This window comes from Emydura macquarii, unplaced genomic scaffold (assembly GCF_026122565.2).
Source record: "Emydura macquarii macquarii isolate MOO-44397 ecotype Brisbane River unplaced genomic scaffold, CSIRO-AGI_Emac_v2 contig_2897, whole genome shotgun sequence".
NCBI lineage: Eukaryota > Metazoa > Chordata > Testudines > Chelidae > Emydura > Emydura macquarii.
Window position 1 is genome coordinate 3382841 of NW_027133034.1, and position 16465 is coordinate 3399305.

The 16465-nt window shown below is 40.6% G+C and overlaps 1 protein-coding gene across 4 annotated transcripts in view; it reads right to left on the reverse strand.

Annotated features, from left to right (window-relative positions):
• TRPM3 (transient receptor potential cation channel subfamily M member 3) overlaps window positions 1-16238 on the reverse strand; it is a 593929-nt gene extending 577691 nt beyond the window's left edge. For all 4 annotated transcript variants that reach the window (XM_067569296.1, XM_067569294.1, XM_067569295.1 and 1 more), the window contains exon 1: window positions 15453-16238. In XM_067569296.1, the coding sequence (XP_067425397.1) occupies window positions 15453-15629 (177 nt within the window). In that variant the 5' untranslated portion in view covers window positions 15630-16238. The remainder of the gene's footprint in view (window positions 1-15452) is intronic.
• Between the last annotated feature and the right edge of the window lie 227 nt (window positions 16239-16465).

Consider the following 16465-nt stretch of genomic DNA (forward strand, 5'->3'; position numbering starts at 1 on the left):
TTAATATAGCAGGTGCAATTAGCTTTAGCTTTCTAGATGGATTTTAATAAATTTGAAAGTCATTCAACTGTACACTACAAGAAATACCACCTCCATGAAATTAAAAATTTTAAATGGTGCATACCTACACGCATCCACATTTGCAGCGACAGATTGCTCCTCTGACTGTATTCATGGAGAAGATGGTCAAGGTAGAAAAAAGTTAAATATTAAGCTGACAATGAAAAATGTTGCCATGTTATAATATTAAAACTATGGTGCAATGTTAGTCTCTCAGTTCAATCAGAAGACTGCTCAGTCCAGGTGCCAAAATGGCTTCGCTATTCTCTGTTACGATGCCCAAACTGCCCAGTAGGGGGAAGAGGGAAGTGGCTTAGCAGCAAACCCCTTTACATTGTATTGAGCTCCCACAGCTTGTATTTTCAGCATGAAATGGTTTATGTCAAGTATTTAGAGAATAATCAAGTCTGGATGCATACAAGATATTCCCATTTACGCGGTCAATTCTGCATGCATCAAGAGAAGAATACACCACTTTAGTTCTATTCTCAAGCCAAAAAAGTCATAATAGGACCACTGCAGTATTTTAAAACATTTCTATTCAAGATTCCTGCAACTATTAAACCACTTATGCATCTGTGCTAACTTCCAAGAAATTAATGCAAACATTGCTTTAAACCAACTCATTATTGCTGAGCAGCCGATTTCTGTGTTCCCCTTCCTAATATATTATAGCAAACTACCTATTATGCAATAAGAGTTTGTGGCCTGTAGTGAGAAGGTTGACCGCATATTTCTAGTCCATATCTCATGCTCTTTACATAGTATTGACACAAAATCCAAAGGAGAGTAGAATGTCAAAGGCCATGAAGATATTTTTTAAAAAGGTCCATATCAGTGTACTGTACTTGAATTTAGACAATGCAGAAAGACTGAGGAGTGTGTGGTACATAAAATTGGTAAATGGATAGGAGTTAAAAGCCTTTAACCAAAATACTGGATAGGTATATTACTAGAGTACTGTATAGGTTTCCATTCCGTTTTTATTCCAAACTAAGCTGACTCAGCGTTGACTTTCAGGTATCTGTTAATGCTGGTCAAATGCTATTCATCGACTGGTTTTGGAAAATATTGCCCTTATTCACTGAACGTTTTGACCAGTTATACACCTGGTTAAATACCATATTATAGTTTAACCAGTTAATGTTAAAATGGCTCTGACATCTGCAGCGTAATGCCTCCAGTAATAATCACAGTTAGAAAAGCCACTAGTAGTAGTAGTACTACTATAACTTCTCAGAGGCTGCTCAAGACAATGTGCTGTCCAAGAAAAAAAAAAAACTTCAGTACACTGCCACCCGTTCCCTCCCCCATGACCTTCTAGGGCAGAGATTCTTAATGAGGGGGTCAATGTCAGACTTTCTAGGTGGCGGGGGGGGGGGGGGGGAAGTGGGTGGCAGCGAGTCCACCAACAGTTAACTTGGAAGGGACCAAGCATCAGATGACCACACCATTCACTCAAGTTGGACCTGGCCACCCCTCCATCATGAATGGAAGGGGCAGCTGGGCCAAATTTTAGTGAATGCTACTGCATTCTGGTGCACAGGGATCACAGAACCACTTGGGTTTGGAGTAGCTGGCCCAAGCAGCTGCTTAGCATGCCTATAGCTAAAGTAGCCCCTACAAATATTATTTGTTTATTCTGCAGTTATTCCAGTACTTGACACTTCTCCCATTAAGTAGTCAGACCTACATACAGTAACCCTACTGTGAACCTAATTAGACATGTGTAACTGATCTTCTGAGAAATGTATATAGAGGTGAATTGTTATAAGGATTCAGATATACTGATAAGATACTGCCACATTTGTGAGGCTATAAATGCGTTGGTCTGAAATCCATAAGTAGGGCCATGAGCACCTTCTGGGACATTTAGAAAAGGGGGAAGAAGGTTAACAGCATTTATAAAAGCTTATTGACAGAGGGATGTGGAGATTGAAGTCAAATTAAAATACAATCCATGACAAAAAAAAACAAAATAAAAAAAAAAAAATAAAAAACCACATGCCATACACTTATTTCATACCCTTTTAACCCTGCTAGTATCCCTAAGTTTTCAATTATACCCTTTCATATTCTCCAAAAACGTTATTATATAGCCTAATCATCCTGCAACACCTGTGGACACTAGGACAAATTATAACTTCTCTAGCTTCAACTGAGTTAGATCAAAAATGAATTTAAGCCCACTGTGATGAGATTAACTAACTGCATCGTAGGATGAAGGGTCAATATTGATAGCTCAAAACTGCTGCAATTGTACTTTCAGAGAGGAAAGTCATTTCTTCAGCCCATCCTAGTTCATTATCTGGATCATAACTCATGAAACATTTATACTAACAACTTCACTGCCACAAGAAGTTTTTAAACTAGAAATGGGCTTGAACTAAAACATGCATTACAAAAGTTTCTAATGTTGATTCAAAACTTGGCAGCTGAAACTCCAAGTTTTTTCCTCCTGTCCTTGAAACAGTTCTCAACACACAGAGTTCCGTCCTATTGTAATGGAGGTAGTTCTAGTGCAAAGCAAGAGCAAGTGTTCTTACCTACATGAGTAGTGGCTTTTCATTGACTCAGTTTGCAGCAAAGGAGATTTAGGTTAGAGATTAAGTTTTTCCTAACTATAAGGATAGTTAAGCATTAGTACAGGTTAACTAGGAAATGCCAGTCTTTGGAAGTTTTTTGGAACAGGTTAGATAAATCAGTCAGATGGTCTAGATATCCTTAAATCCTGCCTCAGAGTGGGGGAAGGACTTCACTAGATGATTTCTAGGATTATACAGAGATTCCTATAACACATCATTTTTATCCCTCACTGCCAAGACTATCTTTCTTGCCTGCCTTGCCACCTCTTTGCTCTTCTCCTGGAGTACCCGTCTCAATTTTTTCCATTGTCACCACATCATTTCTCCCAATGTTGGTTCTTCTAGATCCAAGTGGTAACTTCTTTCCAGTCTGCAAGACACCTCAAAACATGCACTCACACTCTCTTCTCCAGCCTGTGGCTTCCTCTCCATGTTTCCAGGGCACTCTGAGCATGCCATATGCTCATTACTGTGATGTGCCTCAGCTAGGCCCACCTTTTATTAAGAACACAAGCAACAGCGTCTTCTTGCAATTCCTGACTGCTTGAGATATCATCCCACTGCACAACTAGCTACCAGTGTTTAAGTGTGTATGAATAGCTATTTAATCAGCATGGCTGTCCCTAATTCTTGGGCTACATACACCCATGCACTTCCAGTGTGGAGTCAAAGAACTGGGTTCAGAATATGAAATTAAGCCATTTCTCTGTGTCATACAGAGACACACGGAACTCAAGAGCCCAAAGAAGAGGCAATACCTCAGTGGGCATAATGGGGCAGTCTATTTTGACATGATGTTTTGTGTAATATTTTCAGATGAGAGATTATTTGCAATGAAAGGCAGTCAGCTCCACGTCTAAATTGCAGTCTCATATGGCAAATATATTTATGTTTCCCCTTATTATTTTCCCTCTTGAAAAGGGGAAATGAAACTCACCTATTTTGGAGTTTGTCTGACAGTTTTAGACATACATTGGCTTAAAAGAAAATAGACATTCTGAGCCAAATTCAACGCTAGGGTAACTACATGGATTTCAGTAAAGTTTCAGCTTGCACAAATGCTTAATTTGTTCCATAGTTTTCATCAGATCAGTTACTAAAAAAATAAAAATCACACCATGTGCAATCATAACAAGATAAATATGTAAGCATATAAAAATGCTGAAAAATAATCACACTAAATACCATGTCATAATCATTCAGTGGAAGTAATGTGAAGTAAACATCTATAATAAGTTGCCACATTATCAATTTAAGTTACTACATGGTGTCTGCCTCATTACACCTTATGTCCCACAAACATGTTTACACCACTCAGTCACTGGCACTGTGGTTTCCTCTGCCTGTTTATTTACAGAGGACCTGTGAAATCTTTCACCAGACACCTGCCTATACAGAGGCTAGAAATGCGATCACGAGGTTTTTGAAGAACTTAATTTCTTGCAGTAGGAGTGCATTTCGTGGCTCTGGAAAAAGAAATATTGGTGGATTGAATAACTGCATGTGTTTTATACATGGTCATTGTACCATATTGTCATAAAAATAGCTTTATTGTAGTTAGTAGTGAATAGGACATAGGACTTTGTTCCAGTTGCTATTATCTTACGCTCTTTAACAGAATAGGAATTACGTCCTAATAAATGTGAAACAAGCAGTTTCAACATTTGTTACTACTATGTTCTGAAGTTACATTTAATAAACTCCACAGTCCCATTGTACAATGAGCTCTTTTAGAACACTTTTTTGGTTAAGACACCATTATCTCCTGGTCCAAGTAATCTGAATCTCTATTACGGCTCCAATTTGTCACCTCCAGTTACAAATTACTGGGATTGGGCTCCCATGCTTCTAGTAACACAAGTCATGTCACTTTTAAGCAAGATCTGTCCTCCGGTATTAGACTGAGAAATGCCAGTTGTAATTAAAAAATGAGACCTTAAACCCCTTAAGTGCACTTTACATCTTGCATGGTGAGAAGTGCCTGCTCCCCCTTCAAATTCCTTATTTCGGATGTTTCAGAAACAGGAGATTATTTGTTTTTAAAGAGTAGCCTAACATACCTTCAAGGAAAATATGATGTATGATGACAAACCAGATAACAGATCTCGATACTACAGAAGTGAGACTTCCAATCCAACTAATGCAATAGTTCCATAGGCATTAATCCAAAGCCTCTGTTTCCCCACTGTACACAGACATAGGTTCTCAGCTGAACTAAGGGCCAAGATTTTCAAGATCTATTGATTTTTGGATTCTCAGTCAGACACCTTTATAAGGGTGTAGTTCTCATCCATCCTCTTAATATGTCAACTAAACAGAGCAGACAAGACATTTTAGTATTTGCCCAAATCATCATATCATTGCAGAAATAACAAAAAGGGGAGTAATTCATTTAGACCTAGACAATTGAACTAAGCCTCTTTTTTAAAAAAATGATACGAGATCCATCCAGGAGGCGCTGACATACTGGGGAGAATTTTCAAACAGTTGAATTAAAAACTTATGGCAAGAAAAATAATGAAGTTTAAGCAACTAAAGCTGTGTGTTAAAACAAGGTCTTCCTGCCTCCCTCAGCCCTCTTTTGATCCTGCAGGGAAACCATAAATCTAGATTCTGTAGTGATTTACATCCCATATAACCTGCTGAAATCTTTAAGACAAAATGTATACTCCCAGTGGCACAGGGAGCAAATCTCAATTGAAATACAGCCTTCAGGAATTATTCAGACCAGAATCTAAACCATTAACTTCAAAAGGGTTGGTGAGGGAATGTATCAAAGAATTTGGCCGAATAGTCTGAAATTGTAGTTGCAGAGTCATTTCAGATTAGTTCATTAGAAACATGGGATTATTTTATTCCAGAATCAAAACAGAAGGGAGAAAACATGCATTCATACACAGCTTTACAACACTTGTAAAGAAAGTAATAATGGCCAAGCATGCATGTAAGTTCTTCTACTTCAAGTTTCATTGTGAAACTTATTTTTAAAAACAGAACACACAGTCATAATAATTAAGCCTTAAAATAAATTGCACACTGCAAAGCAGCAGTATGTAGAATTCATCTGCAGCTTGTAACCAAGTTCATTTATGCTGCTACTAATATTAAAAAACAGAAGGTAGACCCAGTGCTGTACATACAGACCAGACTATAGGCAACTCTGTCATTAATTAGTTCACATGAAAAGATTTGTTCATGTTGTTGGCTTCCAGTAAACAAATGTGACTTGCCTATTCAGCATTTAGTACATTCATCAGTTTGCTAATTGAACAAAATGCGTGCTCCTATGTTAAGGAACAGGTCAATGTTTAAATACTAACAAGCACTGCTTTTGGCTTCATTACTAATCTATACATATGAGAAGGGGAAATTTCTCCATTTATTTCAAAGCAGAAATGTATATATTGCAATATTAAACACTGCATGTTATAAGCTTTAAGCTACAGACTGGACATTTTTAGGCACTTTTGCCTAAATTTCTATACTACTCATCAAATCCTACTCCCCTAGCCACACAAAAAAGGAGGTTTAAAGCCTCTCAAGTTTAGATAATTGCTACTGGATGGAATTCAAAACAGGATACATGCAAACCTAAAAAGGAACATTTAAAAGAAAAGAAAGGGATTTTTGCCCCCCCCCCCTTTTTTTTTTTAAAAACAACTTCAAACAAAAGCAGTCAAAGTTACCATGAACCAACAAGATTAAAATAGATACTTTTTTTTCATGAAATCTAAATAAAGACAAAGGAATGACAAGAGATGTGATCTACAAAATTCAGCATGCTGATTAGTACCTTAGGCTGCCTCTGCAAGGGATTACCAAGGGTCATTACCAGTAAAGAGAATTAAGAGTATGACAACAAAGCAACAACATTTTGGACAGCAAGGCTAAGCATTTCAAAATGAAAATTAGTCTTACAAAGTGGGAACCACATATCCATATCTGATCCCCACGATGTGCAATCCCCACTAGTGTTTTATATTACAGGCTAATCCAGCTGAGCTAGCATTAGTCCTCACCTTTCCTCCCTAGTCAAAGCCAATCATGTTGCCCGCAGAGGCTTTACTGCATTTCTGATCACTTTCTGTATACTGAAGTCAAGTCATCAGAAAGATTGTGTACTAAAATCCTGAATACAAATGGAAGGGGGTGTAAAACAAGCTTTTTACCATCCTGTTTGGGCCAAATATTGTAACCCAGCATACAAGACAAGTGTTCAGAATGCTGTCCAAGGAATCTTTACAGGAACTTGAGATTACTCCCTCCCAGTTTGTGGAATGGTTCCCTCATGTCCCCCAAACTGCTTGAGCACAGAGAAGCAACATAGAAAGAGCTTTCATGGCACAAAACTTGTATATCCACCTCCCACTCCCTTCTGCAACTCCAGCAACCCCTGTTCTCCTGGGTCTTGGTCCTCCATAGTTAGAGAGTAGGGGTATTTGACCTAAGTGTTGAATACATTTATGTACCACCACTTTTTTCTATATATTTCTGTTATATTAAGTAACATTCTTCTCTGACTGCAAACACCTGCTCATAACCTAAGTGATAATGTCACACATTTTACAAAAATTTCATGCTGAAGGATCCTAAAGAACTTTATAAATCAATATACATAATGTAGAGTACACAGAAATTACTCCACCCACCACGGAAGTCAACTATCTCTGGAGCAGAATACAACCGCTGCTTAATAGCACTTGGTAACAAGCAACTGTTTAGGATATGAACTGAAACATACTACATTCAGTTGAAACTGTAGAGAGAAAATTTAGACAAGCAAAACATAATTATCTAAATTCTAGCTTGAGCAATATACATAGGTAGAGCTGGCTGGAAGACAGATTTCCCACAAGAATTCCCTTTCAGAAAGTTTCCCTCTCTAGAAATTCTAGTTTCCACATGGGAAAGTTCAAAGATATGAGGAAAGTGTTCTGACCCCATCTACAATTTACATGTTCTCACTGGAAAAGTCAGGAGACAAGAAAAAGAGTTTAATTGAAAGAGCAAAACTGGCAAAAGTTGGAACAAGTCAAAAATAGGAAAATTCCACAAATTTGAACAGTCATATTTATTCAGATTCGGGGGGGGGAGGCGGGGGGGGGGAAGGGAGGGAGGAGAGCCCCTTTGGAAAATGGGGAGTCAAAAAATGAACACTTTCTGTGAAAAGTTTTGGTTGATGAAACCCTCTATTTTGATGAAATTAAGTCAATTCTTTCTGCCAGATTGGCACTTAGGTTAACACTATTGCAATCTTTAGAAGACCATTGTGAATGCCTCACATTTTACATAACATATCAAAAGATTACAATACCTGTTTTACGTAGCATTTCTCATCCATAGTTCTTAAAGGCAGCAAGTATTATCCCTATTTTACATGAGAGGCTACAAAGGCCTCTAATAGTGGAAGGGATTTTATCAAGATCACCCAGCTGGCGAGTGACAAAGCTGGAAGAAGCACATGTTCTATTTCCATGTCTTAGTGTCATGCCCTATCCACTGGATGACTGTTTCAACCAGCCTATGCATCCCCTAAACCACAGCTGTATATACCCACACCTTAGCAGTGCCCTGAGCTAGCAGACAGATGCACTCACTCGATCACTCAGGTGTTGAATAGGAGATATTATGTTTGAAGATTCCAATAAAAATGAAAGACAGCTCAAAATTGAATGTTATTTGTTCCCCACCAACTAGAAATATTTTGTGTGCTTATATATTTCTCACTTGACATTTTTATTTCATCTTAGTGCTACTGTATATATCCTGAGGAAAGACATCTTTTCATATTGCTTAAGTTTCAAGCGTTATAATCAAAGTTGAGTGGTTGTACTTTTATTTAACTTTATTGCAAAAATAGAATCCCACTGTGCAACTCACAATGGGTTAAAAATAACTAACTACACAATACAAAGGTAACACCTGGTATTGACACTAACTTTGGTCATAAGAGGCCAGCTGTACCACATGTAACCAGAGTCTAATGATCTAGAATAACTTCAATGGGGCCAGGATTTCAACACCAAAATGACAAGACTTCCATTGACTTCAATAGGTCACGATTTCATCCACAGCTAATTACATTCTTCAGATTCTGCCCATACATTTATTATTTTATACAAACATGGAATGCATTTTCTCATTTTTATACAGCTGCCAGTATTGAGTATTGGTTAGATCACACTGCTTGTGTCTTTTGTGGTTTAGCCATTTTTATTTTATTTTTTTTAGAAGCTACCAATATTAAAGTGGAGGAATTTCCTTTTAAAAAAAAAAAAAACACCCACACCCACAAAAACCAAGGCTGGCCCATTCACTGTTCCTCACAATCAAAACACCAAAAACCCTGACCAAAACAAAAAAACAAAAAAAAAACAAAAACCACACACCTCAATGCACACAAAGGAAAGAAAAATTAGAGGCCACTATCCAAAGAGGAAGGACTAATAAAATTAAAGCAGAGGTACAGAATTACTAATGGTTACTTATCACAATTTGAAAAGTTTCATACTTACTCTGAATTCTACAACCAAACAATGAAGACTGATGGCTAGAGATGTCAGCTACAGTTAAAATGTATCATGCTGTGACAAGATGCTGGAATCTAATCAAATCAATCAGTTTATAGGCAAACACTGGAGAGCTTCAGCTCTATTAAGGCATTCTTGTATAAAGTAAACTGGAGCAATAATACCCATCAACAATTTGTTGTAATCCTTGTCAATTTTCCCTTGCTGTGAAAGAAAAATCCAGACTCCCAGTGATCAGCAAACAAAAACTAAATAAACCCAGCTCAATTTAACACCTATAATTAGGATCAGTCATTGAAGCCACCTGGACTGACCGGTGAGGAGGCTCTACAGAAGCATTGTTTAAAGTTGACTTTAATATGCTGGACCTTGAAATCTCTTCGGGTGATAAGGGCACAATAACCAAAAATCTTTGATATCCATGCAAGGGCTATTTCCACCAGGCAGTGCTCCTGACCAAACACTTTGTATCTGTTGATGCAACTTCATCCTGATATAAGGCAGTATAACACACCGGACTACATAAGCAGGTGAGGTGCATGATAAGGTGTTTCTGGAGCCTCTCTTGGCACCCCTCCTTGGCAGCTGAAGAATTTGTGTCTACAAATCAGTTCCCTCTGAACAGCCCTAAACTGCCACCCAACTTATGATCTTAGATAAAAGGGGCATGGACAGTGGTGTCCTCTCCCATTAAGTTATATTGCAAGAAGACTGTAGCAGGCTAAGACAAAAGGAGGAGGAGATGGAGTTGATTGGGGTGTGATGACAAAGTGTTATACTGAAAAGATGAAAATAGAGGCTGACAGTTATTTCAGAACAAAGAATGCGAGCAATAGGCAAGACCAGCTCACTAAAGAATGCACTCGACAATAGATGCAAGAGCACGGAAAGCCACATAAAAGTATCAAACTACAAAAGTCATCTGCCCCACAAGCCTGCTGCACATCCAGAAAAACTGGTTATTTTCAAGCAAGTTATGGCAGAGAGCTGGAGGTTGTTGGGAGGGGCGGGGGGGGGGGGATGATCTAAAAAAAGAGCAGACAGACATAAGCACAGATATGTTCTAGCACCAAGGCATAGTTTTTTGTGGGGTTTTTTTGTTTTGTGTGGGGGGGGGGGGAGGAGAGGGGGGAGGAAGGTGGTGGTGTTATGTTATAATTAATTTTTCTAGTAGGGCAGTCATGATAAAGTCCATTGTTTTGGGAGGCATTTATCAAAGTGGGAAGTGAAGGCAAAAATCGATGCAGCCAGTAACTTCAGGTTATACTGCTGAGTTATTTTAACTCAGGTATCTCCATTTGCATATTTTTCTACACTTAACATTAAAGGTCTATAATATAGTATCTTTGAAGGCCTATCCATCAACATGTCTCAGAAGCTTCAGTACAAGTTTACTGGGTGGCTTTCCTTCAAGTCTCAGCCTTAGGGCATGCAATAAAGGTACTGGAAATACAACTTGTATAAGGTCTAAAACTTGTCTATAACTGACTTTTCCTGTAGCATAATTAGAAAGTCAAAGAAAGTCTTTTAAACTTTGGCTGCACCTGTAGACAAAGTGTAGTGCAGTGGTTCTCAAACTTTGTGTTGGTGACCCCTTTCACACAGCAAGCCTCTGAGTGAGATCCCCCCCTTGTAAATTAAAATTACATTGTTTATATTTAATATTTTAAAGGCTAAATTTATAGCCCTATTTAAAATGAAGTTACCTTTTCCAGTGCTTTTAAATTAAGACTAAAACACGCTATCAAATTGTTATAAGCAGAAAAGTTTTCAAAAATAGTTACTGTTTAATACTGGGGGAGCAAAGAAACGGTCAATATCACTTTTTACAGCAGACTTAGCACCCCATTCTTAGCCACCCTTACTTCTACACTGTTCCTGGCAAAGGTGGTGCCTTCAGAGCTGGGCAACTCACAACCACCACATAACAACCTCATGACCCCGAGGGGTCATGACTCCCAGTTTGAGAATCCCTGGTGTAGTGTAACAATTTTAAAAAAAAAAAATCTTGCCCAAACAAACAGAGTATTGTGTGTGAATGCTACTCATGAGCAGGGAGCTCAGAATCCCAGAACACAACATTTTTACTCAGTAAACAGTCAGGCAGTTGATAGAGGGACAAGATGACATCTGCCACACCTGTCATGGATATTCTCTTTTAAAGAGGAAAGAAGGTTCTGTTGGGTGTTAGCTGCATGTTCTGACATTTCTGGGCAAATAGCCAAGCCACCTTCCATTAGAATAAAAACAAATTCAAATAAAAAAAGAGTGTTACTTATTCTTACTAGCGTACCCATGACAAACACACTTCAAGCAGTGTAATGTACAAGTGGTTTAATGGAAGCATCTCTCATTTTGCCAATACTTCTGGCTATAAAATGGGATGCCAAAGTTCTATTCCTTACCTATACTAGTTACTGGATATCTGAAATCACCACCTTGAAGGTATGAGATTGATTTCCACAGTCACAATGGGTTGATTATATGGTGCAAGTGAGGAGACCAGGGCAAAGAATACATATCTAAAGGTGTTTGGGAGGAACAGTAGATTTCATCTGGACTTAACATTAATTTTTAACATTTAAGGCAGAAGTCTGAGCTACAAAGCTTTTCATTTACATTAAATATTGCCAGGGCTAAGGCTTCTGATGCAAGCATTAGAATGTATAGTACTTTCACGTCTAAATTACCTCACTGTGAACTATTTAACCCTTTAAAATTTACATAAAATGTGCTCTACGTTATTTGTTCATCCTGCAAGTGTAACTATGAATATGAACAGTATCATGAAAGATTATAAAAACCCTTTGTGGGTTGCAGATTACTAATAGAATGTTGGACTTGATTCTCCACTGCCTTGCACCTGTATAGTCTTTACACAGAATGAGAATTATACACCCTTGTTGAACAAATATAATGAATACACAAGAGGCAAGGCAGTTGGGGATAAAGTCAGAGATAGGAAGAGAAATTTTTGAAACACAGATGAGCCCAGGTCAAAGTTCCAGTCTGCGAAGAGATCCAAATTTTGAGAAAAATAAAGTCTGAGTCTAAACCAAAATCCTTTAAAGGTCAGAAGAGATCATCATGATCATTTAGTGTGACCTCCTGCATAGACTGAAATAGCCCCCTAACCTCTGGCTGCATTACTGAAGTCCTCATATCATGCTTTAAAAGTCTTCAAGTTACAGAGAATTCATCATTTAACTCTAGTTTAAACCTGCAAGTGAAGTGACCCAGAGGATGGCAGAAATCCTGGGGTTTTTTGCCTATCTGACCCAGGAGGAAATTCCTTCCCAACCCCAAATATTGTGATCACTTAGGCCCTGAGTATGTGGGCAAGACCCACCAGGCAGACACCTGGGAAAGAATTCTCTGTAGTAACTCAGAGTCCTTCCCATCTAGTGTCCCATTTCCAGCAGTTGGGGATTTTTGTTACTGGCTGTCGCCCATGGGCCCACATGCCATTATTGGCAGTCCCATCTTACCACCATCTTCTCCACAAACTTGATCAAAGCTCAGTCTTGAATCCAGTTAGATTTTTTTTTCTGCCCCTACTGCTCCCCTTGGAAGACTATTCCAGAACCTCACTCCTCTGATGGAGAGAAACCTTTGCCTAATTTCAAGCCTAGAACTTGTTGGTGGCCAGTTTATAGCCATTTGTTCTTCTCTCTCTCTACATCAAAGGGATAAATTGCAGGGAGGGAGTGGCACTTATTTATATAACTCTTATCTCCTCAGCCTTCTTTTGGTTTGGCTAAACAAGCCAAGCTCTTTGAGTGTCCTCTCATAAGGCAGATTTTCCATTCCTCGGATCATCCTAGTAGCCCTTCTCTGCACCTGTTCCAGTTTGCATTCATCTTTCTAAAGCATGGGAAACCATGTTTGTTGAGTCTAGCTTGTTTAAAGAAACACAGCTCCAGTTCAATGTTTGTTTTTTCTATCTATATTTCCAGCATGCACACACATTGGCTAATATGTTCTAAACATGGTCTGTAGAAAGTTAACATTCTCAAATAGATTTTATGAGATTATACTCTACACTGTATCACATACAAGGGAGATATGTTGTAAAAAAACAGCCGCTGACTTGCCCTGTTTGTTTTGTGGATAGTAATGAACAAAGATTTAGAATCATTCTCTCATTTACTGTCATTTCCTTCCCTACAGTTTCTGGAGCTTAAACTATGGTGTACTTTATTTACCTTGGAATTAGAAAATAAGCCACCTTAATGTCATTTTAAGAAAAAGAAGGAGAGGAAGGGGAAAATTGATGTATGAAGACCGTAAAGGAAAAAAAGTTGCCTTCCCTTTTTCCCTCCCCCCTTGTTAATGTGCATACATTAGTTAACATTGTACTATGGTTTTGACCGTGCTATGACATTTTGTCTGTCATTTGACAAATTCAAGTTGGTCAACAAATAGGAATCAATCTTTGTTTTAAAGAACAAAAGACAATTTTGTTTTGTATTTAAGACAACATTGGAACAATCCCTCAAAATAAAGTATTTTTTATGAAATATCTTGATAATAGAACTATTAACTGAGCATTAGATTTAGACGATTTCTGCTGTGAAAAACAAGTCTGACGCAGTTCCTTTATTAAAAATAGAAAAAAATTAGATGAAAGTGCTAACTTTCCACAAGTGGCACAAATGCCTGCAATGCTTCTTTTCTCCATAGATCAGAATACTGTTACTTCTCCAAGTGTTTTCTGGTTGTCATGGCACTCCTCCTACCATAGGTCTTTTCACCCTTCTGTTCTTCCCCCATAGGTATTCAACCTGTGGATATTTTCCTTCCAACTTGACAACTAACAAGTCTGCATATATGTTTGAAATAAATTACTATCAAATCAAATATACAGCCTTAGAACTGAAGCAACAGGTTTTTTATAAGAACAGATGGTATTTTTCCTAAGCAAAAGACGACAGCAGTAGTACTCAAAGTAAAATAAGAACAAACTTGTAACAACCCAGAAAGCTTTATAGGCTTTCCCTGTGCATTTTGTTTAAACAAAACAAAAAACAAAGAAACACCCCCCCACCCACACTAATATCTGATATGTACTTTCAGATACACTATTTAAATTGATAAATGACTGTAATCTACTTTACAAGTCATCATTAGCAACCTAGTAATGTTATTAGGCAAGAAACAAACAGCTGTTATTAACCTCTATTAAAGTCTGGATTTGTGGAAAAATACAAAGTTAACACTTCAAATAGTGTGTCGGGTTAAATACAGTTTTCCCTCTGCCGGTTCAACAGTTCATACATTCATAAAGAGGATTTACAATTATTTTAAAGGACAAAACTTTCAGAAGAGTGTTAATGGCTGTCAGAAGAAAAGAATGGTCCTTGCAGCAGTTACAGAACATTATGGAATAGAAAAAGTCTAACAATGTAATGTGAAAATGCCACTAGGTACAAGACACGGTTTATGGTGGTGCTATTTGACCATTCAGAGGTCTGTAAATCTGTTCCATCAGCAGTACAACCAAAGCAGGCATTTTGACGCTTTTCAGTTCAGGCAGGTACAAGCAACAGGAGGTTCCCTGGTACCGCTCTCTAATCAGATTCAGAGCGCAGGATGCATTTTTTAAGGAAAAAAAATGTAAGTTTTCTTCGTCATCAGTTGGTGGAGGTATCTGGTCATTAAATTTCAGTAATTGGTGTTAGGGAAGGGAGGGGGGGGGGGAAGAGAACCCCAAGCAACGATTGAGACACTACCTTAGGCACGGCTGAGATTCAGATCGTTCGGAAAGCTTCTGTTGCAACAAGTGAGAGGACAAGGAGTGGGTGCACACACGGGAGGTGGGGGTTGAGCGGACAGTGGGGGTAGCAGCCCCGCCAGCCCGCCGCGATGTTCCCGCGGACGCACACGGACAGGTTCGCAAGCAAGTCAGGGTTTGGCCAGGACAAGAGTCAAAACAACAGTGGTCAGACACTCGGGAGTCTTCCTCCCCGCAGCGTTCACCGGCCCAGGAGCCGGGAGATGCGTTCCCCTGCCGGCTCTCCCACACTTTACAGCCAGGACCCCAGCACCGACGCGGACAGCTGCCGCTCCAGTGAGCCGGGGGCTGGCCACACCTGGCAGATGTGGCCGAATCCACTTCCACAGAGAAAAGCCTCGCCCCGCCCCGCCCCAGCGGCCGCTAACTGCGCCCAGGGGAGGCCCGCGAACGCCCCGCGGAGAGGAATGCCCTCGGGGGCCGACAACTTCAGGCAGCTCAAGGCCAAGAGGGAAGCCGCCTTGCCGCGGCTCCTGCACTTACCGGTGCCTGCTGGGAGGCGAGCCCGGCTCGCTTGGTGGAGCCCTGCCTCGAGCTTAACCTTTTCCAGGACTCAGCAAACCTCCCCCGACTCGCGCTCCTGCTCCGTCTCCTGCTCGCTTCCTCCTGGTCGGAGCAGCCTTTCTCCGCCTCGCTCGGGCTCCTCCACGTCTTCCCCATCCTCCAGCCAAGTTCGCTCTCCTGGCGCGGCCGGGTTGGGGCGCCGCCGCCCTCCGCCTGCCAGCACGGCTCGCCCCTCTCCTCCCCTCCCCGCAGCTGTCCGCGCCTGCGGCTGCACGCCTCTTTCCCGCCGGGCGCCGAGCCGCAGCCCTGAGGCGGCGGGGGTCGCCGCTGGGGCTGGAGGAGCCGCGCGCCGCTCCCCTTCCCGGCTTCGGTGCCGCGCGCCGACTACCACAGCAGCACAGGTTGCGCTTGTCAGTAGGTTGCCAAGAGACCGGGGGTAGCAGCTGGCTCAGACCCAGTCGCTCTTCCCTCCTGCTCCGCTCCCCTCGCCCAATTCTTTCCCCAGCCGGTGGCAGGGGAGACGAGAGCGTGACCCAGGCAGCCCTGCTATCTCCTCTGTAGCACGTTCCCCTACCTACCGGAGCAGGGAAAGCGCTTTTGGCGGCTCGCGGCGATTTTACCCCACACCAGCGAAGGGAAGCAAAGCTTAACACTCTCCCACCGCTTCCCCTAGCTCGAAAAGCTCCACCTGGCCTTGGCCTTTCCCAGCTGAGAAGTGCCCACCACAGGGGCAATTGGTTGTCTTCTTCACCTTTCCTAGCACTTATTTACGAGGATGCATTCCCCACCGGGGGCAAAAAAAAAAACTAACCCCCTGCAAAGGTTTGGCGAGATCAGCGGCAGGTGAAACTCATCAGATGAATTGCAGGTTGATTGTTGCAGCAGTATCCAATAACACACGTGCCGGATTCTTCCTCTCTCTCCCCCCCAGAGAGCAGGTTTGTTCGGTTTTAATAATCTAGGTCCCCGGGGGCGAAGAGCCGTGAAGAAGC